This window comes from Puma concolor, chromosome C1 (assembly GCF_028749965.1).
Source record: "Puma concolor isolate L17-30 chromosome C1, mPumCon1.1.hap2, whole genome shotgun sequence".
Taxonomy (NCBI): domain Eukaryota; kingdom Metazoa; phylum Chordata; class Mammalia; order Carnivora; family Felidae; genus Puma; species Puma concolor.
Genome location: NC_141674.1, coordinates 143,360,821 through 143,388,458, shown reverse-complemented (window position 1 = coordinate 143,388,458; position 27,638 = coordinate 143,360,821). Strand labels below are relative to the sequence as shown.

Below are 27,638 nucleotides of genomic sequence, written 5' to 3'. Positions count from 1 at the left end.
TCACCTTTTTTCCCATCAATTACAGTGGCTCACTGGAAGTGGGTCACATATTTCCTGAAAATATGGCAAACCCTGAAGTAGCTTGTCCTGCCATGAAAGGAGTTGTTGGCTCTGTAGTTGGAATGATTATTCTTAGCCTCTTCCCCTTTGCCCTATTAACTGGAAACAGTGGTTTATGTCTAGTGTTTATATGGGTAATAATGCTCAATAATGATTGCACGTAAACAATAATATGTAAGACAATAATTTTTATTCCTGACAAGGAGTGAAAAATCAATCTTTTGCTTTTATTCATAGGGCAGCCAATGTCTTTGGTTATTTCTTATTTTAAAAATTCATGTGACAAAGTATGAGAAACTATTTAAAGAGGCAGATAGATGCTTCTTTTTAAATGTTTTTGTATTGTCAATCACTCATTTGAAATGAGGATTTCTGAGAACAGAAATGCATCTGAGTAGTTCTTTTCTGATACAGCATCCCTAAAATTTTTGAGGAAAAAGCCAATTTTTATATTCTGGATTTGTTGCAATTCCTGGAGACTTTTGAGTAGGTAGATGATAGCATGATGTGTGTGTGTGTGCGTGCGTGCGTGCGTGCGTGTGTACAGACTGGATGAGGTAGCTGCTTGTGCAGAGCTAGAAAGAAACCAAGGTAGAGTTTGGGCTAAACACTTTTTTTTTCCTTTTGTTTTTTTAATTTTAGAAAGAGAGAGAGGGAGAGTGAGTGGGGGTGGGGGACAGGGGCAGAGAGAGAGAGAGAGAGAGAGAGAGAGAGAATCTCAAGCAGGCTCCAGGCTCAGCACAGAGCCCCACATGGGGCTCCATCCCATGACCCTGGGATCCTGACCTGAGCCGAAATCAGGAGTCAGATGCTCAACCGACTGAGCCAACCAGGTGCCCCAACACTTTATTTTCTTAAAGGGGATCTGGCTGTATCAGGGTTTATGCCCATTGAGTTGAATATGAACTTGATATAAGAAGTTGAGTAATCCTTCCGTCTGTGAAGAGTTTCATTAGGAAATTACTTCAGACAGTAAGGAACACATTCTTGTTTCTAGTCAGGGAATACTTCTGGATGTCTAGCCCTCTTTGCACTGGACTGTCTGGCTGCTTTCTTTATCTTTTTTTTTTTTGCTGAGGCTAGCTATATCAGTGATATTCCCTGGCATGTGAAGAATTACTATCTGTTGGCTAAAGACCCTGCCTTGATAGAAGGCAACCGATCCTTGAAGAGAGAAACTGAACCTGACCCCTACTCTGTATTGCAAGGTACAATATGCATATTTGTGGCTATTCTATCATATTGTTATCATCTTTATGTCTGTGAATTAAAGACAGCAAAGTCATCACCCAAGACCCCCAGAACACTTGGCTTTGACAAACTGTCTACTTCTTAATTGTTCTTCTCTGCTGCAGAGTTGCGTTTTTAGCTTGAAAGATGAGTGCACATATGGAAGATGTGTGTTAGGTGGAAGCAAAGTCCATTTGCATTATCTGTCACGTATGAGAAATTGTACATTGATAATACAATACGTTAGCAATGAGGTGTCGATGGGTGACAAATAGCTGGCTGGTGAGAAGTCCAGTTTGGGGGAGGAAAATGACTAGGCACGGTGGCTGAGATTTTTTCTCCTTTGGAGAATGGGTTGAATGTTTTAGGTTCATCTGCAGGCCTATATCACATATTATATATATATACACACACACACACATATATATATGTGTATATATTATACATATATGTTATATATATGTATACATATATACGTGTATATATATGTGTATAATATATATAATTTGTTTTTAAAATTTTGTTAATGTTTATTTATTTTGAGAGAGAGAGAGAGAGAGAGACAGAGTGCTAGTGGGGGAGGGGCAGAGAGAGAGGCACAGAATCTGAAGCTGACTCCATGCTCTAAGCTGTCAGCACAGAGCCCGATGTGGGGCTCAAACTCGCCAACTATGAGATCATGACTTGAGCCGAAGTTGGACGCCCAACCCACTGAGCCACCCAGGTGCCCCTATATATATTACATTTAATAGCACAGCATCCTAGCACGTGCTTGAACCGTGCTGAGAGGCTGGCAGCTAAAATGAGTTGGATCATGACCCGCTTCATTGCATGATTGCAGGCTGTGAGCGGAAATGATAGTATTCTAGTTCTTTTTGGAAAAGACTGTGTTATACTTCAGAACGTTTCATCACCAGATACTGCATGGAGTTCAAGTGCACTTCCTCTCTTCCTACCCAACTAATAAACTGGAAGCTGAAACTGTATTTCCTTCCATTTCAGTTGTTAGGATGTTGCTTATTATTACTGTCTTTTTGTTGAATGTCTCGGAGCTCACTGATTTGAGGGTATATCTGCATTTTTTTTAACTGGTTTGTGGAAGAAAACAGGAGACTGAATGGCATCATATTTATTATGATAGTAACCAATGGGGCAACTAGAGTTAGCATACTTGTAGCTTTTGTAAAATACTCAGTTGTTTGTCAGTAACAGACAGTTTATTACTCCATTTTGATGGGCTGAGGAGTAACAGTGGCTTCATTTCAGCAGATAAATACTGCGAATTTGAATCTTTAGTAACATTGACGACAGCTGGAAGAATTCCCAGCTACACATGTAACTGGAAGTGCTTAACTACTCAATTAATCATGAATGGATGGATTCAGTAAAACACAAAATACAATCTGCTTTTGCAGGAGTGGCTTTGAAAAATTGGAGGCAAGCATTTTTCTCTGTGGAATGCAACTCTGAGTGGAGAGCAAAGTGCCACACGTTCTTTTTTAAAGAGCAATGCAAAAAACTGTTTCACCCTTTCTCCCTCCCTTCTTCTCTCCTTCCCTCCTTTCCTACCTACCTGCAAATATTTATTATATATCTGCCAAGTCCACGTGGCAGGCACAAAGATGAAAACAATGGAGTACTTGCCCTGAGTAGTTATAATCAGGTAAAACAGCTACACTTACAATTATAACACAGCGGCCCAATGAAATGGAGTCTGCCGCAGGGACAGGAGAAAAGGGGTTCTCAAATAATAGTCAACACCCTGCACAAGGGCAAGTTGGTATCAGAGCATCCCCCCCTACCCCCTTATTCAACAGGTATTTTGTAGCACATTCTACCATGTGCTACATACTGGGAAGGAAGCATCTTTGGAAAAGCGTGAGAAGTATATTATGACCAGAGCGTGCTGGAGGAGAAAGATGAACGATGAGCCTGAGTGTGGGCAGGGACGATTTAAAATATCATTTTTAACAACGTTGCCCCTGGTTTTGTTTCTTTTTGCGAAATAAATGATCAGACATTTTTAAATTCTGTTTTAGCTCGATGTGGATGAAATAAAGAGTAATGGGACAAAGATTTTGAGTTGATTTGCTACATGTTTATGCCTGATCTTTCTAAATACACAAAGAAACATACGGTTGATGACTGTAGCTAATAATACTGTATTGCATATTTGAGAGTTGCTAAGAGAGTAGATCTTAAAAGTTCTCATCACAAGAAGAAAATTGTAACTATGTGGTGGTGGGTGTTAACTGGACTTATTGTAGTGATCATTTCGCAATACGTACAAATATTGAGTCATTATGTTGTACATCTGAAGCCAATATAATGTTATATGTCGATTATACCTCAATTTAAAAAAAAGAAAGAAACATACTGAATGAATCACAAATTCAGCATTCATGGGCAGAAGTAGGCCAGCCTGTGGCACAGTGAATTGCTAATTTCTCACTCGGAAACTTCCAAATGGCTAATAGGAACCTGGGCAAAACCTGGGCAAGAGAGGGATTAAAAAAAAAAAATCCGGTCTAAAAAGAGACACAATTAACAATTATTTTAACTAGATAGCAACAACCAAGGGCTTAAAAGAATTATCTTTATAGAAAACAAACGAAAGTTTCACTCATCACAAAAACGGTAGAATATAACTTGGTGAAAACCATGGTAGTTTTTTTTTTAATTCTATTCTCATCTCATTCTACAGTTTTTGAGGTGAATTCAAAGAAATATAAAGCCAAACAAAAGTTAGTAAGAAAAGATCAGGGTCATGGAAATAATAAATTAAAGAAGATCTGTGTCAAGAGGAAAGTTAGAACTTAACTCTGAGCTTCCCGGTGGCTGAAGCAAAAACCAAAATAAGATCAATGGAGACAATATCTCAGGACAGGACTTAACTTTTATTATCTAGAACATGAGATTCTAGTATTTGCGGAGAACCATTTTTCATTTAGTCATCTGAGGTGTAAGTTGGTTAACTCAGCCTTGCATGTTTTCCGGGAGCGTTTTCACTGAAGGACTTCCCAGGGTGTTCATGGGGCCTTTTTGCCGCAGAGTTTTTATGCAAGCTTAAATAGGCATTCCATCAACAGATGAGTGACCATGTTATCCACTGAGGGTACTGCCAGCATCAGCTGCATCCAGTTTATTCTCATGAGAACGGGTCTATGACAGCGCACTTAGCGATTTATTTTCTGGTCAAGTTTAGGTGTTCTGCCCATGTGAGCTTCATTTTTCCTTCATATTCAGCATCTTTACAGCATTTCATGCCCGATGGTAATAGGTTTTGTTGGGGTTCCAATTTTGTAGTGGAGTAATAGAATTTGCAAAACAAATAGGGTATCCGGAATTCATTCAGTAAAGCGTTAAATGAGAAGACTCGTTTCTCAAATTCTTATTCTTGAAATTAAGATAAGCTTCAGCCTGCACCCAGTGAGGCATTTTGCTTGTTCATCATTGTCAGTTTTTATGCTCTCTTTGGTTATAAATAACTCCGGGAACAAGTACAAAACTATATATTTCAATAGCGATGTCCAAAACTCAATCCACATTCCTTTTTTAATTCTTTGTGATCTTTTGTAGTAGGAAGGATTATTTAGTAATTGTACAGTGTTGGAGGTAGGATTGCCTTGAACCTGTACAGCTTAAGTTGAGAACCTTTTCACAAGATATGAAGTTAATAATGAGGATTTATTGGACTTGTTAGATAAAGGACTCAGTATATTTTAAAACTTTCCCACCTCTACTCCATTTTTTCTCTCTTATCAGCTATGATTTTTGTTTCTCCTTGTCTCTGCTGAACAGAGAAGATAGACAAATGCTGACGGTTTGTTGATGGATTTAATACAGTTAAAACAAACAAACTGTGAACAAGACTGATCTTCAAGCTGAAAATGATTAAATTAAAAGATGTTTTTCACTTCCTTTGTCTCTGTAGCCTGCCTCTAAACCAGTGCCTGGCACATGCTAAATGGTCAGTAAATTGTATATATCCCCTGTATCCTGCCAACCCTTTTAATTAATTTATTTATTTAATCTTTGTTCTTGTGTAAATTTTTTGTTGTTATTACAACATGAAGTGATGTGCACACCCACGCCAAAACCACATTTCTCCTGATCATATTTCTTCTTCTTTCATTATTCATGAAATGTTCTTTTGCTGTTTTTATTACTATCTGTAGCATTTTATACATTTAATAAATGTTTTAGAGAAGGTACAGTAAGAAAGAGCGTGGAATTTGGAGCCAGATGAGTCAGAATTTGCTTGTCTCCTGTTTCAAGTTTTAGCTGTGTAACTCTAGAAAAGTGTATGAATATAGCCAAGTATATATATGTATGAATATATATTTGTAGAAAGAGATTTCTCTGCCTGGTGGAAGGCACATTTGAGGGCTAACATCAGAACCACAGCCAGGAGTCTGTAGACACCTCCAGACTCCCAACCCTCAGTTTTCTCTTCCTGGAAGGGTCTCTGAGAAGTACCTCCTAATTTTCAGACTTCCAGAGCTAGCTGCAAAGAACTCAACAGCAGGAAGATCAGATTCCTCTCAGAGAAACAAAGACTTCAAGTGCACTCACTCAGTGTTTGTTGACTAAGCCTCAGATGGGCATCCTAAGGAGATAGGCCATTGAACCAGATGGTCCCATGGAGCCAGACCATCTCCTCCACCCATAAAACCCATGCAATGTGAGCACCAGCTCTCACAAAACCAGCTCTTGCTTCAGAAAGAAGCCATTCTAGGGAAGAAGCCCATGGGGAGAAAGAGGCCTCCAAAAGGCGTTAAGCCTCCTCAGGGGCCCTAGCCTCCACATGGTGCCAGGATATCTCCTAGGACTAGGTTTGCATATAGAGCTGAGCCACCATGAAGAGCCGGCACCACATGGAAACAGAAGCCAAGCCAAACCCATCCTTATGACCTCATTTAATCGTAACTACTTCCATAAAGTCTTTAAGGCTAAATACAGTCACTGTGGGGGTTTGAGCTTTAATATGTGAATTTTGCAGGGACACAAACATACAATCCATAATAGCACATTAAAGTGTCTCTCGAACACAAACTTTCTTCACTTATAAGACAGTTTACAAAAACAAACATCCCAAAGGCACTGGGTACCCAATAAGATGATTTTGACAAGTTGTTGGAATAGAGTAGGTAATACATGGTACCTATTATTTTTAATACTTTATCTTTCATACATTTATTGTAAAAATTCTGTATGCGATGTTTACCATTTAACTTGGTGATTTTTTTTTTAAATGAAGTCTAGGTGACATACAACATTACCTTAGTTTCAGGTGTATACCATAGTGATGCCACAACTCTCCGTGTTACGCTCTGCGCACCACAAGTTTAGCTACCATGCGTCTAAACCATTTTTAGAATATGTCCTTTGGAATGTGTTACACCACCATGACCCCGTCGGTCACCCAGTCTCTGTGACTGCACTCTTTCGCGCTTCTCCACCGTCTTCCCAACGCACCCTTTCCCATCCGAAGCTCCCACTCAACCCGGCAGCACGAGCCAGGTACTCAGAACCGCGAGGGCTACAAACACCCCTGCCCCGCTCCGCTGGTTCGCTGTGATCTGCATTTATTTCACTCCACGATTTTATTTCCAGCTACTTGTCAACAGGAGCCTCTGAACTTCTCATTCGCCAACACACGAGGCAAGGTGCTACTTTCATGCTTGTGTTCACAATGCCTCTGCCTTTTCTTGAGATGCCCGGGAAACATTTGCCTGACCCCAGCCTGTCCTTAAGATGCAGCTCAAACCCTGCCTTCTCCATGAGCCTTCTTTGGCTCGGCCACCTCAGACTGACCTTCTTGCAGCTCCAAAATCAGTAGCCCTGATTGTTTTTTTAAATAATCTAGTTCTAGCATTGAATTGCTCTGTTTCATGAACACATATCCCCTGAACTTGATTACAGACTGTTTAATGGCAAGAAACATGCCTTTTATCCTGCACAGCTCTCACCCCAGTTCTGACTACACAGTTACCAAAATTCTCCCTTCTTCAAAGATTTCCTTTATTTTCCTGCCCTTTGGCTTTGTTGCCCTCTCCATCTGGACTGCCCTATCCTGATGTCTTTTGCTGTACAGCCTCTTCCTGGTGGCCCTGCTTACCACTCTCTTACCTTCTCACTATGATCTCCTGTTTCCCCAAAAAGAATTAATCTGCTGTCTCCTACTCATGAATTGGATTTGTATTTTTGTTATAGCACTTCTCATGCTCTCCTTCATAGTGTGGTCATTTGCGTAACTGTTCGCCCTCTCAGATTTTGAGGCCCTGTTGTGCAAGGACTACAGCTTATTCATCTTCATGCACTTAGCATGGGTCATACATATACTGATTTTTAACAAGTGTTTGTCACTCTGAATCCCATATTAGATGGCAGGCAATCAGACATGACTAAGCACTGTTGGGGGCCTGTGAGTATGTTTGATGTATGAAGGGCCATTCATCTGCTCTGTCTTCTTGGGGTATCCAGAGCCTGGTAATAGTTATTAGAGTCACCTGATTCACATATATATTTTTAACAACACTTGAAACGATTCTTTTATTTGGAAAATAATGAAGACCATAAAATGCCCAGTATTAATGACTAAAGCTAGACTGTGAGGTTAGAACCAAGCAGTTAAGCATAATTTCACTACTGTGTGTAGAGTGGACTATACAGCCGCTGCAAGACTGTTGAGTACTGACTTCTGGCCCTTGCCACTGGGTGTTAGTAGCACACTTACTCTGGGGACACAAGGAAAATACCTCTGGTCCCTCTTTTTCCCAGGGCCCCAGGGCCCATGCACATCCGTGTTCACTGGTCCAGTGCTGTTCTGTTTCTACCGAAACAGTGAAGGCCACCTTCACTGAAATAATCCTTCATCATCTGGAACCTTTTTATTCAAGGGGCAGAGAACTGTTAGTGTATGTGTCTGCATTTGCTGTAAGTTCTCCATTTAAGGACCAAGTCTCCCTGAACTGAACTTCTTGAACTTGTCCCTTCTGTTTCCACTACCCAGTACATAGGTACACACAGCACTGGAAAGATGGAGGCGCCTGTCTCCTCCCCGTCAGCCTGCCTGGTGCTGGCTGCAGGTCCCAGGCTTGTCCTCTTCTGCACCGTGGGTCTCTCTGAGTGTTGTGGCAGCATGGAAGGAGTTTTATATCCCCTGCAGTACCGGGGCTGGGGGGTAAGGAGAAGAGCTTCCAGGATGAGCCCAGTGAGGTAAAAGCTTTCGCACTGAATGGACATCCTGTCTCTTAGGTTTTGATGGGAACCCCTGCTTCTCTTCTCCGGCCTCGCCTTCACCCAGACTTGGCTTCTGCTCTAGAAACATCGTCACCCCTAACAGTAGAGACTGTAGGACTGTGGTACTCAAATATTTGTTAATTTATTCCAAATCTAGCCATTTGAATTATGTATGTATATGGTTCTTGAATTTTGTCCTATTAAGATTCAGAACGAGAGAGATAACAAAAGGCCCATTTTAAATAAATTCTCCACAGCTTTAAAATGAGAGTGTTTTCATTTTTTAAGTGTATGTTTCAAGGAGGCAAAAAGGGTGAGGAAATAGGGGGGAAGAAAGCAAAATGCAGTGAAGGTAAAGCAACTGCTGCCTTATATTCTTTAAAAAAAAATTTTTTAACATTTATTCATTTTAGAGAGAGCTTGAGCAGGGGGAGGGCAGAGAGAGACGGAGACAGAATCTGCAGCAGGCTCCAGGCTCTGAGCTGTCAGCACAGAGCCCGACATGGGGCTCGAACTCATGAGCCATGAGATCACGACCTGAGCTGATATCGGCCACTTAACTGAGCCACCCAGGCGCCCCTTGCCTTATATTCTTAATTGAAACAACTGAAGGTATATCCTGTGGCCAGAGACTCCATATTCTGTTTTTGGAAGGGAAGAGAGTGTCATATCTCTTGGAGGTAACTCTTTGAACCCATTTAGGATTCTAAAAGTTTCTGATGAATTGGTTCATTTTGTTGAGAGGGCTGGCCCCGAAGCCTGAGGTATGGGTGGGTGAGGAGAGATGTGACTACACTCCGTGACTGGTGAGGGTGGGTTAGCAAAGGACATGACTATGCTCTGTGCTGGTGACTACCCCAGCCCTGGGCATCGTGAAGTGGGTGCAGGAGTCTTAAAGAGCAAGGCCACCACATCAGCCCCGCGAGTGTGCATGTCACTTGGGGCTACCATGCAGCTCAGAGTGGAGAGTGGGTCATGCACATCATTCCTGCTTTCAAAAGACTGTCATCTTAGCCATGCTACTCTCTGACAAACAAAACAAAACACAACAAAACAAACAAACCAAACAAAACAACTGACTATCTTCAGGTTATTCTCAAAGAGGGAATGCCTCCTGAGTAAACAGCTTTGGCAGGCAGAGAAAATATGGAGGAATAAAGCCATCCCGACTTCTAAATTTCATTTTAGCCAATACCTTTAATTGTTTCGATAACAGTTCTTACTAGAGCATTTAATTCCTACTCAGTTGATTAATTTAAGCTTTACATCATTATCCATTTTTTATTGATGTATAATTAACATGCAGTGTTATATTAGTTTCAGGTGTGCAATATAGCAAGTCTACAATTATTCAGTGCTCATCACAATATATGTACTCTTAATCCCCTTCACCTGTCTCACCCATCTCTCCACCCACCCCCCCTTCTGGCAACCACTACCTTGTTCTCTGTATTTAAGAGTCTGGTTTTTTGTCTCTTTTGTTTGTTTGTTTTGTTCTTTGCTTTGCTTCTTAAATTCCACATATAAGTGAAATCATATGGTAGTTGTCTTTCTCTGTCTGACTTATTTCACTTAGCATTATACTCTCTAGGTCCATCCATTTTATTTACCTAAAGAAAACAAAAACACTTATTAAAAAGATACATGCACCCCTATGTTTATTGCAGCATTATTTACAGTAGTCAAGCTGTGGAAGCAATCCAAGTGTTCATCAATAGATGAATGGATAAAGAAAATGTGAGATACACATACACACACATACACACACAGTGGAATATTACCCAGTAGTAGAAAAGAATGTGATGTTGCCATCAGCTGTCCATTTGTTACAGAGGGGTTAAAAACAGCAAGTTGGGCTCACGGGGCGGGGGAAGAGCTGGGATAAATCTGTCAACTGAAGTGTATTTGCTAACCTCTAAGGAGTGATTCCTCTGCTGAGTGCTTCAACTTGTTGAGTGCATACTCTTCACAGCAGTGCATGAGTTAGGTTAACATGCTGCTTTTCAGAAAGGTTGTTGAGCATAGAACGATTAAATGTCTTGTTCAGAAGCAAATATCTAGTAAGTGCTGCCTGAGGATGCCAACTAGGTCAGTCTAACTTCAAAGCCCAAGCCTGAATTTGGGCTTTTTTCTATTCCAGCTCTCATCTGAATAATCTCTCCCTCTCCTTATGTTTCCTAATGAAAAATAAAGGTGATCAGAATAAATTAAATCAGGGGTGCCTGGGTGGCTCAGTCGGTTAAGTGTCAGACTCTTGATCTTGGCTCAGGTCATGATCTCATGCATCTTGAGATCGAGCCTGCGTCGGGGTCTGTAGGATGACCATGCAGAGATTGGGATTGACGTGCTTGGAATTCTCTCTCCCTCTCTCTCTGCCCCTCCCCCACTCATGGGCATGTGTTCTTGTGGGCATGCCTGCATGCTCTCTCTCTTTCTCAAAATGAAGAAATAAACTTAAAAAAAAAAAGATTAAATTACAGTATCTCTTCCAGGATTATTTTCATCAATAATTCAATCTTTTTTGTTTGTTTTTGTTTTTAATAATTTCATCTCTTAATGTGTTTTTGTTTGTTTGCTCCAAAAAAGTTTCCAACAAAAAGTGAGCAGCTATTGATTTTCTCTCTGATCACCCTGAATATATTAATGAGCGAATGGATAGGCCTGAAGAAACGGGAGAGAAAGGCCACAGGTTTGATGGTCACATCCTTAGTAATAGTTGATTATACATATTCTGATGTCAATGCAAATGAACACTCCATCTCCAAGTACTTAAAGACCTAATTCCTGGCACCGTGAAGACATCCTTAAGAACAGATCTCAGAGGAATCTCAGAGATCATCCAAGAGACGCTCTTGCCAAGAAATGCAAGTCTTGGCTTCACCAGCTAATGGCTGGGTGACTTAGGGCATGCAGCCTGACCTGTCGGTAAGGCCTCAAAAGAACTTTGGAGAGAAATCAAGATAATGTGCTAGAGCGAACATAACATCCTAGTAATTATTAGTTCAATTTAAATGCAAAAAGAGAGAAATTGACTCTACTTTTTTTTTTAAGCCTGGAACCTCAGTGATCTGCTCGTCCAGCAGTGCCTACCAGCACCTCTGCTGGGCTTGGTTATTAGCTATTGGCAAAGACTAGAGTCGGTCACACCAAAGTTTACCGCATGCCACCAGCTGTGCAAGCTTGGGCATGTTATTGGTGTCTGTAACCATGTTTACTTCAACGCAGAAAATGAACTCTGTCTCTTAAAGTTTTTATGGTGCCTAAATTAGATAACATCTGTAAAGTGCTGTTTTATTCTGATTAAAGCTTCATTTCCTGGTTCCAAAGGTTGAACTAAGAATAAGTCCTTTTCCTCTACCTCATGTGCTCCAACTCAGAATTATCAGATGGGAGTCAAAAAACAAGCTTTACTTTCATCTCCTCCCACTTCTGAAGTGCTGGGGAGGAAGGGCACTACCCCAGGGGAAGGGTGTGAGCTCTGGCCACTCCACGCTCCAAATGGGGTTGGTCCACACTGATGAGGAGGGCTGGGCACGGTGTAGTCGTTTTCGAGGCTCCAAAGAGCAGAGGGATAGCAAATGTGTAAGGAATACGGCTGCCTAGGGTACAAGTTCTGTGACATTAAGCTACTGGAGGGGTTGACACAGCTCTGACCTAGAGTGGCAGGTGTTCTGCCTGAAGAGAAGGGACCCACAACACCTCTCAAATATCCTCAAATCAGTCACTGTCTAATAATAGCATTTGTACCTAAGTGTAAACAACTCCACGAGATTACATCATCTTGTTTTTAACTTAACACCGACAGGTTTCACAAATTTAGGAGATTGTCTGGCAACCAAAGAGAAAATCTCATACCAATCTAGCCTTCTTTGCTGGGCCTTTTCACAGGAACAGGAAATATTCTTTTCCAAAGAGCACAATTAACAAAAGGCTTCACCTTAACCATAGTACGTATATATGGACATAGTAAGTGCTCAGCAAATGATATCGGTTACTATTGTTTTTGATGTTATAATGATTACTAATATTTAATGTTGCCTATCAAAATTTCCATTTGAGGTTAATGCACTCTTTCATTCAGTAAGTGGTTTTGAGCTCCCATGAGGTACAAGGCTTTGTGCTGGACGCTCCGAGGACAACAAAAGCTGGTAAGACACGGTCTCCGTCTGAAATGAAGTAGATGCTTCCCTGTGGCTTCTGTTATACCTGCGGCTGTCCCTGAGGGAAGCATTTCTGCTTCTTGACAACACACCTCGATTCCTTAGCGGTCAAAACACATTCACTCAATGAGAAATTGAATGAATGAAAATATTTCCAGAGAATTAAAGGTACTTTTTCATCAGTTTCTGAGGCTACAGAAATAATATACAGGAGAGGTTTAAGTCTTTCCATACATTTTTCTTCTCTTCTAAACCAACCTGTATTATCCCTCCCCTTATATGCTAGAAGGAAAGGTCTTTTTTTTTTTTTTTTTTTTTTTAAGATGTAAGTGATTGCCTGGAGCTACTTTTAGGAGAAACATATTTACTGTCATATCTCGAATATGATTTTCAAAAATAGACCACAATATAAAAGTAGTGTTTGGTGGGTTACTTTGCAAACCACCATGGGGCAACATGAGAAGGAAGCACTTCCAGATGGGCCATAGAAGTCCACATTTACAAGAAACTATTAGTCACCTCATCAGTATCCAGGGCTGCATCTACCAGCAGCATATCCAGGGTTTCCTGAGCAAATACTGTCATTTCCTTTTTAACGCCTCAGCGGGAACTAGATTAGTACTGCTCTAGCTGCTGCCCTTGAATAAAGACCTTGTGCCGTGGCTACCGTCTACAGGTGCCTGGGCTGGGCTTAGTCAGGTGGAGCTGCCAAGGCACTCACCTGTGTCACATGGATTGGTCAGAAGCTCTCGCTAAGTTTTGACCAGGCAGGGGTGGTTGCTGGGGTGGCAGCTCAGTGGCCCATGAAGTTGTTCTGTGGCCTGTACTGTGGTAAAGCTGATTGCTTGAGGCCACCTTCCCAGCAGGTGATCACTTCCGCCTTCCCAAAAGGCGAGTGAGCCCCGTAATCTCACCATCCCCACCTTTAGGATACAATTTCTTATTGGATGCCCAAAAAGACCCTGATCATGACCTTTTCAAGTTATGCTACACTCAGTCTCACAGACAGGATTTGACTTACTACTAATTGTGTTCATTGATACAGCACTTTTTACATACGTGTATAATATTAGGCACTAATTATCAAAGCAGTTTTTGCCCGATACCATCTACAGGAAGTAATCTTTATCTTTTGATATTCCCCCAGTATCTTAAGTAGAACCGTATGAAATTGCAGCTCTTATAGTAGCCCAATATAGAAAGAATCCGCCGCCCTGGTTACCATCATCACCAGTGATTAGTTTGCAAATCTGCTCTCAGCCCACATTTCAACTTCTCCTTTCCCACAGCACCTACATGACTCTGGCTGATGCAGATTTCCTGTCCGTCTCCATCTAGGCCTTTTTGTCACTTCCCTCTCTGTACTTGTGAGGTCAGTTGACATTCTTCTGCTGTTCTCGTACCTCCATTAATGGGTCTTCTCTGCAAGCGAAAGAAATAGCAATCTGAAATTAGTCAATTACAGCAATTGTCAAACTAGTCAACAAGAAGGGTGAGGTTGGTTAAGTTTGCTAAATGAATATTACTTCCCTTTAAATAAATTGTGTAAAACACTTATATTAGAACCCATTAATTTGGATTCCACTAATGAGATCATTCAAAGTAGGCATTTTGTTTTTAACTATATATTTATATATAATTACAATTTAATTATAAGACATAGTCTATAAATAGGTAGTGTCAACACAGTTGAAGGAGTTATCATTTAAGAGAAAAAGAAAGCTCTCAAAGGTACCTTCGAATTTCCTACCAGTAACTAAAATGCAGCATCAAAATCCTGTCATTAGAGCAGATGCTCAAAGAAATCCACAAACCAAAACTTTAATAATCTAGAGATACTATGTGGAATTAGCAAACATGTCTTTTGAAAAGTAGCCTGCAATTCACTTTCTATGACCTCGGATTCTCATTTCTTTACCTACATCTGTCATTCCAAATTACTGAATTTTAGTATATGATCAGTGTTAAAATATTGCAGAATGTTGTTTTGGTTTACTGAAGGCAACTAAAATATTGGACATAAGTTTTTGCATCTGATTTTGTAGAGGAAATTTTTAAAAAAGATTCTACCCACACTCCTGCCCCCTGCACAATGCCCTGTGAGAGTGGCATGGAGGAAGTTTCTTACTCGCTGTCTAAGAGCTTCAGATGCCTCATATGCAAAATGGGGATAATTATAACCTACTTCATAGGATTGATAGGATAATATAAAGTCCATAGTTAGTAATTCACATTGATGCCAGCAGGTCAGGTCCAAGGACCCAGAAAGGGGGTCCCACAGGACTAGCCAAGAAGGTCCTTAGCTTTATGCAAGATGGAAGTCAAATGGGAGCCAGCAGGAAGTGAAAGCAGAGTTTACTGAAGATATAGATATAGAAACAGAGCTATGGACAGAACACCTGGGAGACTCAGAAAGGAAAAGAGCATGCGTTTCATCTTTGCTTGGAGTCTAGGATTTTATCGATGATTGTGATCTGGTACACATGTCACTCTTAGGCATCCAGGAACTGGTCAGAGCAAGGACAGATCCAGGGGTCCTTCACAAGTCGCTCATTCCCTGAAGTCAGGTGTTTGGAGTCAGTGGTCTTGGAGAACATTTATGATGACCCCACCTGGTCACTCCTTAGATGTTATCTCTTGTGCTGAAAGACTCCAAAGATACCATTATCTCTTTATCCCTTACAAGGAGGACATATGCTGTTTGCATTACCGGGCATGTGTAGAGTGGGGTGGGCATGCAGGCCCTAACAAGAATAGAAGCTGGAAAAGGAACAAAGAAAAAAAAAAAGGGCATCCAGTTTCCCTGTTTCAACATAAAGTAAGGGTTGAGTAAGCATTTGTCATATGGCTTTGCTGCACTTGACTGCTCTTTGAAGCCCCAAAACAAAGCTTGGATTTATGGCTGTGGTTGACCTTCAGGTCAACTTCTTCTGTCCAGTAGAAGTGGGCTGCAGAGCTGCCTCATTCTTTCAACCAACCTCCTAATTACAAGAAATGGCAGAAGGTAACTTAAAGCAAAGTTAAATTGTCATCTCTAAGGTATTGTTTCAAAAGGTCCTTGTTCTGCCAGTGCTGGGAATGCACACACTATGCAGTGCTTTGGTTTAAGGCATTGAAAACCACAATTCTTAAAAAAAAAAAAAAAATCATGGGGCACTTGGGTTGCTCAGTCAGTTAAGCATCTGACTCTTGGTATTGGCTCAGGTCATGATCTCACAGTTCAGGAGTCCAAGCCCCGCATCAGTCTCTGTGCTGACAGCACAGAGCCTGCTTAGGATTCTGTCCCTGTCTCTCTGCCTCTCCTTTCCCCATTCTCTATCTCTGTTTCAAAATAAATAAAACTAAACTAAAAAAAAAAAAAAACACTCATGTTTTCGGGGTGGGACTGCTAACAATTATCATCACACCCAGTAAGCATAAACTTTAATCAGCCATCTTAGAACTTAACCAGCCATCTTAGAACTTAAAATCATGGAATAGAGAATAGATAGATTTTGATGGGAGCAAGAGTGTCTTTCTTTCAACAAAACTCAGGCTCTGCAGTGTGCCAGACACTGCCAAGGCCTGCATACTTGGAGATGCATGCCTAAGAGAACTTTTTGCCTAGGGCAGCCTTGTGAGTGGGCTATTCATCCTTCTACCCTGGGAAATCTTGGAAAGTAATCCGGAAAGGGTTTGTTCTTCTGCAGTGTGGAAAAGTGCATCCTCCCAGTCATTGCAAGCTCGTTGGAGAGAAACAAACTCAAATCTGTTGGGAGTGACAGGTTTCTCTGGACATTCCACTGTCATTTAGTCCACTCAGTGCAGCTATTAACATACCAAATTTACACCAAGTTGAACATTCACTTATCTGATCTGGAAGCGAAACTGACATGTGGAATGTCTGCTACTGCACAGCTTGTGAGAAGGAAGGGAGATGATTCATTTTCAGAAGTACCGAGTAAAAGCTGTGCTGTCTAATTAACAATAGGCTTACAACCTATTGGAAAACGTATGAGCCTCCCATCCCCACCACCTGGCCCTGCCACATTGGAGTCCCAAACCCTGACACATCGCTTTCTGGTTCTTCCCCTCTCTGTTTTGCGGGCTTTGCAATGAGCACGCGCCAGAGAACTGAAGTCTCTGCGTCACCTCAAGGAATGTATATTTGTTCCAATCAGATGACTTTTTGCCTTACATGGGCATAGGCGACATCCGGGTAAGGCTGTAACCTCTGTAGTACTCAGCCAGTGAGGAAGCAGGGGAGGGATTTGTATGCTAGGAGATAAATTGCCTGCTGTAACTTACCCCAGTGTGCCTGTCCATCAGACATCTGCTCTTGCAAGAACATTGATTAAAGCCTTGCTTCATTGTGCTCCCAGTCCCTCTTTTGATTGGGTCAGTGGGCTTATTTCTCACACAGCTCAATATGGTAGCCATTGGCTATATGTGGCTATTTAAATTAATTGAAGTAAAATAAAATTCTAAGCATTTAAAAATTAAGTGAAAAATCTAGTTTGTTGGTCTCACTAGTCACATTTCAAGTGTTCCATAACCACCTGTGACCAGTGGCTACCATATTGGATTGCACCCATATAAAGAACATCCATCATTGCAGAAAGTTCTCCTGGACAGCGTGGGTTTAGTACATGCCATTATTATGCTTGTTCACTTTGTTGTGCTATGGTCTCTTATTAATTCTCCAAAATAACCCTGAAGGGTTTCATTCCCACTTTGCAGATGAGGAGAGAATTTCTGAAAGTTAAGCCATTCTCCTCTCACATAGTGGCCACTGCAGAACCTCACCGGTGGTTCAGTGAAGGAACAGCTGAGCTACCAAGTGAGAAGCCCAGGACTGTCTGACCCGAAAGCCCAGAAGTTCCGGCAAGAACAAGATTCTGTTCCGCTATTGGTGCATTTTATTTTTTTTTTTATTTTTTTTTTTTTAAATTTTTTTTTTCAACGTTTATTTATTTTTGGGACAGAGAGAGACAGAGCATGAACGGGGGAGGGGCAGAGAGAGAGGGAGACACAGAATGGGAAGCAGGCTCCAGGCTCTGAGCCATCAGCCCAGAGCCCGACGCGGGGCTCGAACTCACGGACCGTGAGATCGTGACCTGGCTGAAGTCGGATGCTTAACCGACTGCGCCACCCAGGCGCCCCTATTGGTGCATTTTAATATCAAACATTTGTGAACTTTCTCTCCTCCTTAATCTAGTTTAATGACATAATTGTAAAATACTCACAAAATACAAATAATAAAGAAAATATAAAGAGAAAAGAAAAATATAAAGAGAGAGTATATTTCAGTTTTAAATTTTTTTTTTCAACGTTTATTTATTTTTGGGACAGAGAGAGACAGAGCATGAACGGGGGAGGGGCAGAGAGAGAGGGAGACACAGAATCGGAAACAGGCTCCAGGCTCTGAGCCATCAGCCCAGAGCCTGACGTGGGGCTCGAACTCATGGACCGCGAGATCGTGACCTGGCTGAAGTCAGACGCTTAACCGACTGCGCCACCCAGGCGCCCCTATTTCAGTTTTAAAAGGGCAAGGGAAGGGGACCCTGGGCAGCTCAGTTGGTTAAGCATCTGAGTCTTGATTTCAGCTTAGGTCGTGATCTCATGGTTAGTGAGATTGAACCCAGCGTCAGTCTCTGTGCTGACAGCATGGAGCCTGCTTGGGATTCTCGCTCTCTCTGTGTCTCTCCCACATGCGTGCATGCGCACATTTACTCAATCTCTCTTGAAATAAATAAACATTAAAAAATAATAATAAAAGGACAAAGTAAGTAAGTGGATGCCCAGATGGCATAGGTCTCTTTGGAGGTGGTAGAGATACTCTAATACAAGATTGTGGTCTAAATTGAGTTCTGTAAGTTTATTAAAAATCATTGAATTGTACATTTAAAATGTGTGAATTTAATGGTATATAAATTATGCCTTAGAAACGCTGTTGTTTTGTTTTGTTTTGTTTTGTTTTGTTTTGTTTTGTTTTGTTTTGTTTTTTTGTTTTGTTTTAAAGAGCAAGATGTAAACCCTAAAACTCTGGGGCAGCCACAAATTTAATGTTGAAAGCTGTCCAGAATTTTAGTGAGTCAAAGATTAGTTGGTGGAATTTCCTGAATTTCCCTATTGATGGTAAAAGAAGTGATGCTCTGTCTCTAACCAAACACTGGGAAATTCTGCAAGGTGTCTATTATTATCCTCATCTCACAGGGGAGGAAATTGAGAGTCAGAAAGTTAAAATAAAGTTGCCCAAGATCCACAGCCAGTGAGAACTGGCAAGAGTGTTAAATGTAACACTGTCTGGCCCACCAGCACATGGCAGCACTCTCCCCTACATCGTGCCCTTTCTCTGAGAAGAAGTCCTTCCATTGCTTGACTTGAGGTCACTTTCCTTCTTCCAGGACAACGGGAAACCGATTTCCCAATGTTTCTATCAGTGTTTTGTATTTTGTACTCAAAAGGATTCCTGAAAGGCATGAATCTGTTTTCAATATTGAATAAAAGGCGGGCGGAGACGCCAAACCTTAGGTTAATGAAAAGATAGTGTGTTTCTCTCTTGATGTTCACTAAGATGCTTTTAAAATGACATATATGCATATACATATATGCCTGTATATACACGTCTACATACAATATGATATTTATGAAGAGATTTGCAGCATTTATTTCCATTTTTATTCCTGATTTTACTTGGTTCATTGGAGACTTCAGGCTGTGACTTGCAGTGGTATCTGCTTAGGAATTTTTGAGGCGAGCCCCTGTTGTGCCTCTTGTACAGGCTTGTCTCACTTGATAAGCTGGTTAGCTCGCTCTTCACCTATTTTATGAAATGGAATTCTGGAAAATGAAAAGCTGATGGGGCTGCATTTTCCAGCTTTTGCCAGAGCTAGTAACCTTTACATCTTCACTTATATCCTTTCAGCATCTAGCATTGTTCTGTTCTTGCCAGGTCCCTATGCCTGATCACAAATGTTTAACCATCTCTCTGGCAGTCCCTCCAACCCTCAGTTGTACTAAGCTTCCTGTGGCCCCCTCCCTTCCAGATCCTTCCTCTGGTCTGGCCTGGCACTCTCCTCTTGCCTCTTGGTGGCTCTATTGTTCTGAGTCTTTATAAATAATGCAGATCCTTTTTGTTTTCCTTTCCTTCCTTTCTCCTGGGATATGTCTCTCCTCTCTTTCACCCGGCTGAAACAAGACAAAACAAATAAATAAAAACAAGAAACCAATTCTGTACCAAGCCAGCAGAAGACGTCCATGGGCCAAATTTGGACTCTTGACGTTGGACCTCTGTTTTCCCTAGGATCCTGAGACACAGCAGCAGTGATTTCCATATTCAAAGAATGTAGCCAGCATTGAAAGAAAAGAAAGAAAGAAAAAGAAAAAGCAGAGTAAATGCTGAAATGATGGAACAACTGTAATTGTGAAAATGGATACCCTAGTGCTTTATCTTTCCTTCAACCAATATTCTTAGAAATAGGGAAGTAAACAGAAGTTTCTGCTTTTACATATTTGGCAATAGTAGAACTTATTAAATAATTGTGAAATTTTCACAGTCTTGTTCACATTTCAAAATAAAGTTCATTTGCAGGAATCCTTGAGTTGCTTCTTGTGTGCTCAGAGGTGACGGAAGGCCAGGATTTGAAAAGTCGTTAAGGTTGTTTTGGGAATTAGCCGTCTCCTTGTGTCAACAGTAGATTGTGTATTCTGGTCGTTCACCCCACCGCTCCAGCAGGCAGCCTGCTTGCTTGTGACTTGTGCTCACTATTAGCCTCCCCAGCATGTTTTCAAAATAAGGTAAGTGCCTCCTTCCTGACTTCCTGCATCATAATCATGTTATAGTCCAGACATCTTCATGTAGCCAGTCCAGTACCTTAGAAAGATCTACTGCACATATCACACTGCAGCAAAGCACTCCCTAGAACTGACTCAAAACTGTTCTCATATATATTTTAGAAATGCTGTTTTCTTTCTCTCTTACTCTGGATTTTATGCATCTGGACAAAAGTTGTGTTTTAAGAGAATTTGTTTAAAGATTGCAAGGTAGCTCTTTTTTACCCCCCAGTAATGAGGAATCTAGAGAATAGTCCGTTGCTCTGTATTTATCCATTTTGTAGGTCCAAATTTTTCCCCAGTAGGTTTGCACAGAAGAATTTGGTTATAATTTGGTTAACAAATCCATTTCCTCCATAAAGGGCATTTTCAAAAGTGCATGGATTTGGGCACATGGTAGTTATCAAACTTAAAGTGTAATCATTTTGCAGTATATTTCAAATCAAAAAAATTGTATACCTTAACCTTACACAATGCTGCATGTCAATTATATTTCAACAGAGCTGGGGGAAAGCCATAGTGTTTTCTTGGCAACAAATACAATAAGAAAAACGGATACATTTCAAGATGGGCTATTATGAATATATATTATGAGTGAGTTGAAAGAATGATTAAAATCTGTTAATTTTTAATCAATGTAGAGCTGTCAGGACCAGGAAATAGGAATGAGAATGGCCATTTATTATGTGCTTACCAGATGCCAGATCCTGGAGTAAATATTTTAATATCCAGTGCAGCTCAGTGTATGTAGGGTTTGAAACTGCTGGTTTGAAGGTTGGACTACCCAAGTTTGAATCTCAGCTTCTACGCTGCTACAAGGATTCAGAGAGATAAGCCGCTAGCTCTGTGCTACTATGATAGTGAGGGCTAAGTAAATATTAGCTGTTCGTTATGTCTTATTCCATTTAATTCTTTGAAGTAAGCAGTGCCCCATTGTGTGGATGAGGAGACTGAGTCTGGAGTGGCCGAAGTCACTTGCATAAGGTTTTCAAAAGTACGTTGCAGAGGCAGAATTTAGAACCAGTGTCTATCGGGTATTCTGATTAAACCTCTGATCAGGAGTTAACTGTTCTAGGCTACCAGGAAAATCTGTGCTAATGGTAACATTTCTAAGCTTAGAAAAACTTTAAAAAGATCCATTTCAGTGGTCAACCATTCTTAGAGTTCTTTTCTGAGGTGGATAACAAATTCACAGCTATATGGATTAAGCTATGCTTTTCAAAATCTGTGCATGATTTATGAAAAATGCCAAATACACCAGTTCCATCAATACCTCTGCTGTGTAAATGCCGTCATCTATGCAAATATCAACTGGTAATGCCAGCTTAAGGAAACTGTCACAGTGATGTTCCTTTAGCAATCAGAGGCAAACAAAGAGGTGTTTGTTTGTTTGTTTGTTTGTTTTTAACTTTTAACTAGCTGCGGTAGTTCTCAGCTCTTAGAGCATGAATACTGAGTGATGCTGGGCACCCCCAGTACCTTGTCACCTCTGTCAGACTGGATTTCAGTGTTGCTCAAATAGCCCTTCTAGGTTGTGTGCTTCAGTTGAGGACATCCTTGTTTTCATCCTCAAGGCTCATGGCTTAGTGGCCATAGTGACCAGGTATGGCTACTATAGGACAATGACTGAAATTTTCACAGTGAAAGAGTTCGATGGTGTGGATGCTGGAACTGGAACTCATGTACTAATGCAGGATTCTGCTTGCCTGTATTGCAACCTTAGATAAATCTATCTTCTGTAGTCCGAGATACAGGTAGAATTTAGCTCTTGTCATAAGCGGAGCCTCTTTTTCCTTTAGATGTATGTATAAGAGAATGGAATGAAACTTCAGGTCTACAAATTAATGTGAGCTTAATATAAACATAGCATAAAGCAAGAAGAATTGGGACCAAATATCACATAATTTTCATCGCAGTTCACTTCCTAGCGCTTAATCTAGTCAAACTCTTTTCCTTCACAACATTCCTACCTTCCGGATCCCTCAGATGCTTCACTATGTTCTGCTGTCTAAATGTATACCTGCAACAGAGGCACAGAGTGTGTGCATCAAACCCCATGCAAGTGAAAAGAACTCATTCCAGGATGCTGTTATGGACGTGACAGTTTAAGAAGCTCCACGTCACCTCATTTAAACCACTGTGGGTTCTCCTTTCCAGGGTTCAGCGGATTCCTACACGAGCAGGCCGTCTGACTCCGATGTCTCTTTGGAAGAGGATCGGGAAGCGATTCGGCAAGAGAGAGAGCAACAAGCCGCTATCCAGCTTGAGAGAGCAAAGGTGACTTTCTTGCCCCTCTTGGGTTCCAAAGTGTCATGTTGCTCAGCAGGTATCAGCTGCTCTTCCCCTGCCTCAAATTCCTCTGGAACAGTCATTTTAGGATCATCCTAATGAGGCACCAGATTTCAAGGCTCCCTGATCCATTCATCCCCTAAGAGAGGTTAGTAACTTTCCCAGGGGGCCATTTCCTGAGGTACAGATCCTTCTTCACCCTTTGTGTTAGGTTTGGGGCTGAATTATCGGCTCTATTCCAACTTCATGGTTGTGGCTAATATTAAGCATGCCGCTCCCAGTGTTGGCAGAGAGCCTCCTAAGGTACAGGTTCTCTATCTGTTCCTGACCCCTCATTGTCCGTGACCTCAGCCTTCATCACAGGCTACACGTGCACTATTGTTCTGTGGGTTTCCCTGTGGGTCTCTCTACCAGTTGCCTCTTGGTTTCAGTCTCCTATCTCAAGTTCAGGGTGAAGTTCAGAGCTTTGAACAACTACTAGCATTTCAGCAAAGATGAGCAGTAGAAGGCATTGCCGAACTTCAGATATCACACAAAAGGATGACCCCCCCCCCCACCTCCAGCCCCAAACCTCTGTACCCACAAGAGGCCACAGGAGCAAATTGCATTTTTGAATCTTAGAATCGGAAGAGTCACTAGAGATCTCCCATTCTGTGTCTCTCAAACTTCTTGTTTTTGTTTTTTAGCGTAGAATTCCTTTTGTCAGATGAGGTTTTATGCATAATAGCAAAATATAAGACGGGGGTCATGGCCAGCTTCTCTTCCTTGCCTTCCATGACAGACTTCTTAAAGCATATTGATCCAATCTTTCTTATTTTTAGAAGAAAAACTCAAATAATATGAATTCCTTCCTTTTTCTGTTTTTATAATGAAATCTTTATGAGAGCATTAAGAGGAGAACGAGGCGACTTCATTTGCTGTAACACCCATGCTGTCTGTGCTCGGTTAGCCAAAGGGGGTTTGGAGTGGTGCCCGTGAAAGTGAGACCCTAGCTGGGGTCTCCCCTCAGCTGTTGCCCCCCACTCACGTTCTCAGCACAAACAATGAGCCACTAACAAAGTAGCCCCAGATTGCAGGAACCTCGTGTTCTCATTTGTGTTTAATTTTTGTTTTAGTTTTCTTTCAGAGCGTTTTGTGGCCTCTGTGGTCACCCAGATGGTGGCCACAGTGCCGTCAGCTCAGGCTGTTGGTTTGCTTAGCCTCTGTGAGGCTGCACCAGCCTAAGCACTTTGCCGAGGAGGAATTTAACTCAACAGAGTTTCAGAACCGGCTTTTGTTACCTAGAGAGAAGATGATGTTTGTCCTTGCTGTCTACCCCCTGAATGGCCTTTCTTTTTTCCTGGAAGGACAAGGTATTCTACTGAGTGAGATCCCACAGGTTTTCAGAAATAGGAGGCTATTTCAAAACTATTTATTTTACTCCCACCACCACCTTTTAATGTAAGACCTAGCACACGTTTCCTGTATCCCAAGGGACACTGGTTATCATTTTAAAAAACAAACATAAGCTTAGGACCAGAGGAGAAAGCAGAGAGCCTCTTTCCATCTTTCCATCTGTCCCCAATACTTTAGGGTAGGATTCTGTCTTTAGGATGCTGGAAAGTACCACAGAGGGGGGAAATGGTTGGGCTGATCTGGTTGAATCACCGTTAGAGTCATTGCTACAGATTTCTCTATGCTGCCAGGGAACCCATTGGAGACACCTGTTTGAAAAGTGGTTTCCCTTCCGGCCTGGTACTATCAATTATCTTATTATACTTTTCAATATGAAAAATCCTGCTCTGTCTTCCTCCCTCATCCTCACACCATGGTTCTGCCCGAAGTCCAAGCCTGTAGCATTTGCTGTGAAGACGAACGTGAGCTACTGTGGCGCGTTGGATGAGGATGTGCCTGTTCCAAGCACGGCCATCTCCTTTGATGCCAAGGATTTTCTCCACATTAAAGAGGTAAATGTAGGATTCTCTGCAACTGCCGCAAGGCCAGAGCTCGAATCCACTCTGTGCCAAACTAGAGAGGAGCCCTGAGGAACTGCCAGTGTGTTACCTCATTTAATTTGGTGGGCTTTCCAAATCCATTCATTCTCACTGAGATTTAGAAGACTGACATCATCGCTTGCATTATCACACATTGAAAATATTGGATCACCGTCATCATAGGATGGATTTAAGACAGACCTGTGGTCTCCTGGTCACCTTTTAACCACCTTGTATGACTGCAGAGCCACAGATCTATGGATCCAACTTAGGGAAATGTGAATTTGGTGGCATGGTGCCCTACTCATGAGGCACCATTTACAAGGGATATTTTGATTACAAACATCTGTGCTGTAATCCTGTGGACCTTGACCTTGGAACTGACACTAGACATTATAATCATTAAAGTATTAAAGCTAAGAAGAGGGCAGAGGACTTTGGGGAAACAGAGAGCTTAAAGGATTGAGCAGTACAAGGAGGACTTGAGGCCTTGCAACTTGAAAGGTGGAATAATTACATCAAAAACTTCCGTTTAGTCACCCTAAATTGAAATCCTACTTCATCTCAGACATTGTGTGGGGCACTGAGAGATTGGAGATGAAGGCTCGCTGTCCCCACTGCCCGGGAGCTCCGAATCTGGTGGAAAAGACTAACAGGCACCTAGTTTCTGCCACGGATGACAAATTCTATTATAGTAAAACTGAATGGGTGTTGTGGGAGCCTGAAGAAGGAGCAGGAGGGACCACCTGGCTGGTGGGGAGGAGGATCACAGGGCCAGAGAGCTCTACAGAAGTGGTAAAGCCTGAGGACATTCAGGCTGGGTGGGATGGGGGTGGCATCTGGTGGAAGGGACAGCCAGGAGCATTGCAGCATGGCTGGAGGGCAGTAAGTAGGGAGTGGTGCAGGGGATGAGCCAGGTCTCAGAGGCAGGGGCCTGATAAGAAAAGACCTCTTTGGCCCTGACAAGAAAACTGGACTTTATCACCAGGCAGTGGGCTGAAGAGGAATTTTAAATAATGGACAGTTACAACCAGCCTTGGATCTTAGCATAATAACTCTGATGGTCCAGGGAGTATTGTAGAGGCTGAACTAAGGTTGCAGCAGAGAGGCTGGAGAAGGGGGGCAGCTTGGAGGGAGAATGACAAGGCAGACAGACAGGATTGGGAGACTTCACATGGGGAGGGGATATCAGAGAAAGCGAAATAGAAAGGAAGGATGGAGAAAGGCTTTACAGCTTGCTAGAAAGGGTAGATGGGCAGTGTCAGCTTTCAAAATAAAGAAGGCAGAGAGGGGAGATGCCTGTTGCAGGGTGGATGTGGTTATGAATTGGCTTTTAGGTACACTGTGTCTGGGGTACTCTGAAACCCCTGTGAAGACACTTAATAGGCCTTTGGGGCACCTGAGTGGCTTAGGTAATGATTTCACGGTTCGTGGGTTCGAGCCCCATGTCAGGCTCTGTGCTGACAGTTTGGAGACTGGCACCTGCTTTGGATTCTGTGTCTCCTTCTCTCTCTGTCCCTCCCTCCATCTCAAAAATAAGTAAACATGAATTTTTTTTTTAAAAGACATTTAATAGGACTTTACCCACATAATCTGAAGGCCAGAGGAGAGGAACTGCAATTTACTCTTCCTAAACGCTTTGAGTTGAAAAGGAGAATGCATTCTTGCCAGAGAAAAGTAACATAGAATTGAAGGAGTGTTTTTAAATTTGTATTTGTTTTTATTAAAAAAAAAATTTTTTTTACTTTTTTAAAAAACTAATTAACTTATTTATTGCTTAGTTTGCAACCAAGTTAGTTAGCATATAGTGCAACGATTCCAGGAGTAGATTCCTTAATGCCCCTTACCCATATAGCCCATCCCCCCTTCCACACCCCCTCCAATAACCCTCTGTTTGTTCTCCGTATTTAAGAGTTTCTTATGTTTTGTCCCCCTCCCTGTTTTTATATGATTTTTACTTCACTTCCCTTATGTTCATCTGTTTTGTATCTTAAAGTCCTCATATGAATGAAGTCACATTATATTTGTTTTCCTCTGACTAATTTCACTTAGCATAATATCGTCTAGTTCCATCCATGTAGTTGCAAATGACAAGATCTCATTTCTTTTAATTGTCGAGTAATATTCCATATTGTGTGTGTGTGTGTGTGTGTGTGTGTGTGTGTGTGTGTGTGTGTGTGTGTATACCACATCTTCTTTATACATTCATCCATCAATGGACATTTGGGCTCTTTCCATACTTTGGCTATTGTTGATAGCAGTGCTATAAACATTGGGGTGCATGAGCCCCTTTGAAACAGCACACCTGTATCCCTTGGATAATGCCTAGTAGTGCAATTGCTGGGTCGTAGGGTAGTTCTATTTTTAATTTTTTGAGGAACCTCCATACTGTTTTCCAGAGTGGCTGCACCAGTTTACATTCCCACCAGCAGTGCAAAAGAGATCCTCTCTCTCCCATCCTTGCCAACATTTGTTGTTGCCTGAGTTATTAATGTAGCCATTCTGACAGGTGTGAGGTGGTATCTCATTGCGGTTTTGATTTGTATTTCCCTGATGATGAGTGATGTTGAGCATTTTTTCATGTGTTGTTTGGATGTCTTCTTTGGAGAAGTGTCTATTCATGTCTTTTGCCCATTTCTTCACTGGATTATTTATTTCTTGGGTGTTGAGTTTGATAAGTTCTTTATAGATTTTGGATACTAACCCTTTATCTGATATGTCATTTGCAAATATCTTCTCCCATTCTGTCGGTTGCCTTTTAGTTTTACTGATTGTTTCCTTTGCTGTGTAGAAGCTTTTTATTTTGATGGTTTGAGGTCCCAATAGTTCATTTTTGCTTTTGTTTCCCTTTCCTCTGGAGACGTGT

At 41.6% G+C, this 27,638-nt stretch overlaps 1 protein-coding gene across 6 annotated transcripts in view; it reads left to right on the top strand.

Annotated features, from left to right (window-relative positions):
* Window positions 1–27,638, top strand: part of CACNB4 (calcium voltage-gated channel auxiliary subunit beta 4) — a 264,301-nt gene that overhangs the window by 177,766 nt on the left and 58,897 nt on the right. For all 6 annotated transcript variants that reach the window (XM_086718593.1, XM_025912523.2, XM_086718594.1 and 3 more), the window contains 2 exons: window positions 22,668–22,787; window positions 24,623–24,745. In XM_086718593.1, coding sequence (XP_086574719.1) covers window positions 22,668–22,787; window positions 24,623–24,745 — 243 coding nt within the window. The remainder of the gene's footprint in view (window positions 1–22,667; window positions 22,788–24,622; window positions 24,746–27,638) is intronic.